Genomic DNA, 3,952 nt, shown 5'->3' with positions numbered 1-3,952 from the left:
CGGGGTTTCACCATGTTGGCCAGGATGGTCTCGATCTCTTGACCTCGTGATCCACCCGCCTCGGCCTCCCAAAGTGCTGGGATTACAGGCTTGAGCCACCGCGCCCGGCAATTCAGCATAATTCTTAAGGGCCCTATGATTTTTAGAATGGTAAGTGAGCATTGGCTTCAACTTAAAGTCACCAGCTGCATTAGCCCGAATCAGAGAGTCAGCTTGTCCTCTGAAGCTTTGAAGCCAGGCATTGACTTTTCTTCTCTAGCTATGAAAGTCCTAGGTGGCATCTTCTTTCAATAGAAGGCAGTTCCATCTACACTGAAAATCTGTTGTTTAGTGTAGACACCTTCATCAATGATCTTAGCGAGATCTTCTGGATAATTTGCTGTAGCTTCTCCATTAGCACTTGCTGCTTCATCTTGCACTTTAATGTTACGCAAAGACAGCTTCATGAACCAACCGCTGCTAGCTTCAGACTTCTTTTCTGCAGTTTCCTTACCTCTCTTAGCCTTCACAGAACTGAAGGGAGGTTAAGGCCTTGCTTTGGATTAGGCTTTTGCTTAAGGAAATGTTGTGGCTGGTTTCACCCATCCAGACCACAAAAACTTTCTCCACATCAGCCAGAAGGCTGTTTCACTTTCCTATCATTTGTGTGTTCACTGGAGTAGCACTTTTAATTTCCTTCAAGAACTTTCATTTAATACAACTTGGCTGTTTGGCAGAGGCTCATCTTTTGGCCTATCTTGGCTTTCAACATGCTTATGTCGCTACACCTAATCACTTCAAGCTTTTGTTTAAAGTTAGAGTTGTGCTACTTTTCCTTTCACTTGAACATTTAGAGGTCATTGTAGGGTTACTAACTGGCCTAATTTCACTACTGTTGGGTCTTAGGAAATAGGAAGGCCTGAAGAGAGGGAAGGAGATGGGAATGGCAAGTTGAAGAAGCACTTACCAATTCACCATCTTATATGGGTGCAGTTTGTGGCACCCTGAAACAATTAAAATAGCAACATCAAAGATTACTAATCACAGATCACCATAACAGGTAAAATAATGAAAAAGTCTAAAATACTGTGAGAACCAACAAAATGTGAAACAGAGACAGACATGAAGTAAGCACATGTTGGAAAAATGCTGCTAATGTACTTGCTCTGTGCACAGTTTTCCAAACCATTAATTTGTAAAAAAATGTAGTATCTGCAAAGTACAGCAAATGAGATATGCCTGTATTCTGAAATTTTCCAATGGAAAATGTGAAGGATTTCTAGTTTCAGGTCCCTAAGGAGATTATTTCTGGTGTTGGACAAAATTCGCGTAAGTAAACACAGAACTTAATAATAAGCGTACATCAAGAATATTTCTGGGAAATGATAATACTGCTATGTACCCCTGCTCCTCTACCTCCTTATTCTGGCTAAGCTTCTTCTGCAGAGACTTTTTGCACAGTGTGATTTGATTCAAGTTGGCCATGTCCTACATTGTCTTATCTTTGGTCTGACTCCATCATGGAAGTTCAGAGGTTGGAAGAATTTTGGGTGATTCCAGGAGATGTGGGCCCCAGCACTTACCAGAAGCTAAGTGCCGGATGATGAGCTTGTGGCAGCGGTTCCAGTGCCCAGCCTTAAATAAATAGAGGGCCTCTAAGTGCTTGTCAGATTCCATGTGTGCTCGCACAGCTTTGGCCTCGTGAATCCATTCAGCAGGCACACAGAGCTTCTGGGTAAGGAAAGTCTCCTTAGCCCAAGATTCGGGTGTCTCCAAAAGCTGGCAGTGTCGGGTAAGCAGCTCTCGAACAGCCTTCTCACGTATGCTATAGGGAGAGATAAGCTAGAATAAATCCCATCATTATTCATGGAGAAGGCTGCCCCAGGCAGCCTAGAGGGGCTCTTGGGGGGCATTCTCTTAAACTATACGTCTTTTTTTTAAAAGATGGAGTTTTTGCTCTGTTGCCCAGGGTAGAGTGCAATGGCACAATCTTAGCTGAGGCCGCATTCCCTGCTAATTAAATGTCTAGGAGTGGGAGCCAGATGTCAATTTTTTTTTTTTTTTTTGAGACAGAGTCTCTGTCATCCAGGCTGGAGTGCAGTGGTACAATCACAGATCACTGCAACCTCTGTCTCCTGGGTTCAAGGGATTCTGCTGCCTTAGCCTCCCAAGTAGCTAGGATTATAGGCACCCACCACCATGCCTGGCTAATTTTTGTAATTTTAGTAGAGAAGGGGTTTCACCATGTTGGCCAGGCTGGTCGTGAACTCTTGACCTCAGGTGATCCACCTGCCTCAGCCTCCCAAAGTGCTAGGTTACAGGTGTGAGCCACCGCACCCAACCTAAACTATGGGTCTTGATCACTTCAAGCTTCACTAAAAAATCAAAGGCAATCACAACAGTATTAATTTTTTAAAATAACAGAGCATTAATTTTCAAAAATAAAATAAAGTATTTTCATGTTCGAAAAGTTGGGGCTGGGCATGGTGGCTCATGTCTGTAATCCCACAGCACTTTGGGAGGCCAGAGAGGGAGGATCATGTGAGCTAAGGAGTTTGAGACCAGCCTAGAGAACACAGTGAGACCCTGTCTCTACTAAAAGTTTTAAAAATTCGACAGGTGTAGTGGCATGTGCCTGTGGTCTCAGCTACTCGGAGGCTGAGGCGGGAGGACGGCTTGAGCCTAGGAGTTCGAGGATGCAGTGAGTCATGATTGTTCCACTGCACTCCAGCCTAGGTGACCAAAAAAAAAATCAGAATCTAGGAGTGGCTTCCCACTCCCCAGAAAATGCTTACCCCAGCTAGGATTTCTTCCTTATTTTCTATCTAGTAATATTTCCTTGCCACCACCTAGAAGATCAAGGACTAGGATGGGAGAATTCTGCTCCACAGAGCAATCCTCTTAAGTTAGTTCCCAACCTTCTCTTTTCCCTTTCTCCCACATGGTCAGTATAAGTAAACAAAGTAGCTTTAAAAGGTAATGTCTCTTCCAGGTCTTTGTTTCTTCTCGCAAGCCGTCAACCTTCGTAATTCATTCTCTCTCCACCTCTAGATCAAAGCCTCTTTAAGGAGGGTCCTTTTATTTCTGGGCCAAAGAACTAGTAATTTAATTTTAGATCAAAACTATTCTCATTGTGGAGACTTCTCTGAATCCTAGGCTTTTTAATGACCCCCCACTGTCATCACAATGCCTCCTTTTTTTCAAGAAACAGGATCTGCTTCTCCATAGACAACTCTGAAATATCAGCCATCCTATCAGCCAGTCTTTTACCATGTGAAATCCTTTATGTCTGTTTTTAAATACACTTAAAAAAAATAGCCTGGAGTCATTTCATTCCCTGTTAAGGGGAAGAAGAAAGAGAAACTGCTTAAAGAGAAGACTGTGCTAAGTGGTTTCTACTTTTACGTTTTAATTTCACAATCAACTTTGAACAGGAACTAATGTTATGCTTTTTACAGGCCAAAAAAAAAAAGAGGCTTGGAGAGTATCTTTACCCAAAGTCAGAAGTAAGCTTTATCCCAGGTCAAAGTGAGTACATGGCAGATCTGGAATTTAGACCTAATTTCCTTCCACACCATACAACACAACAGTGCAGCACAGTGATAAGAGCACAGACTCTGGACGAAAGTTGGAAACCTCACTCTGCCATTCACTAGCTGTGTGACCTTGGACAAAAAAGCTCTGTGTCTTGGGTTACTCATCTGTAAAACAGAGATAATAAGAGTGTCTATTTTGTAGGTCATAATGAACATAAAACAGTTAATATATATGGTGTAGAGTATAAACATGCGTAAAAGTACTTAATGTGCCGGGCGCGGTGGCTCAAGCCTGTAATCCCAGCACTTTGGGAGGCCGAGGCGGGTGGATCACGAGGCCAACAGATCGAGACCATCCTGGTCAACATGGTGAAACCCCGTCTCTACTAAAAATACAAGAAATTAGCTGGGCATGGTGGCGCGTGCCTGTAGTCCCA

At 43.2% G+C, this 3,952-nt stretch overlaps 1 protein-coding gene across 3 annotated transcripts in view; it reads right to left on the bottom strand.

Annotated features, from left to right (window-relative positions):
- Positions 1–3,952, bottom strand: part of NUP98 (nucleoporin 98 and 96 precursor) — a 117,695-nt gene that overhangs the window by 7,748 nt on the left and 105,995 nt on the right. For all 3 annotated transcript variants that reach the window (XM_017532859.2, XM_017532861.2, XM_017532860.2), the window contains exon 30: positions 1,563–1,804. In XM_017532859.2, coding sequence (XP_017388348.1) covers positions 1,563–1,804 — 242 coding nt within the window. The remainder of the gene's footprint in view (positions 1–1,562; positions 1,805–3,952) is intronic.

This window comes from Cebus imitator, unplaced genomic scaffold, assembly GCF_001604975.1.
Source record: "Cebus imitator isolate Cc_AM_T3 unplaced genomic scaffold, Cebus_imitator-1.0 Scaffold79, whole genome shotgun sequence".
Lineage (NCBI taxonomy): Eukaryota > Metazoa > Chordata > Mammalia > Primates > Cebidae > Cebus > Cebus imitator.
Note: the sequence above shows the minus strand (reverse complement) of the source record. Positions and strands in the feature narration are given on the sequence as shown.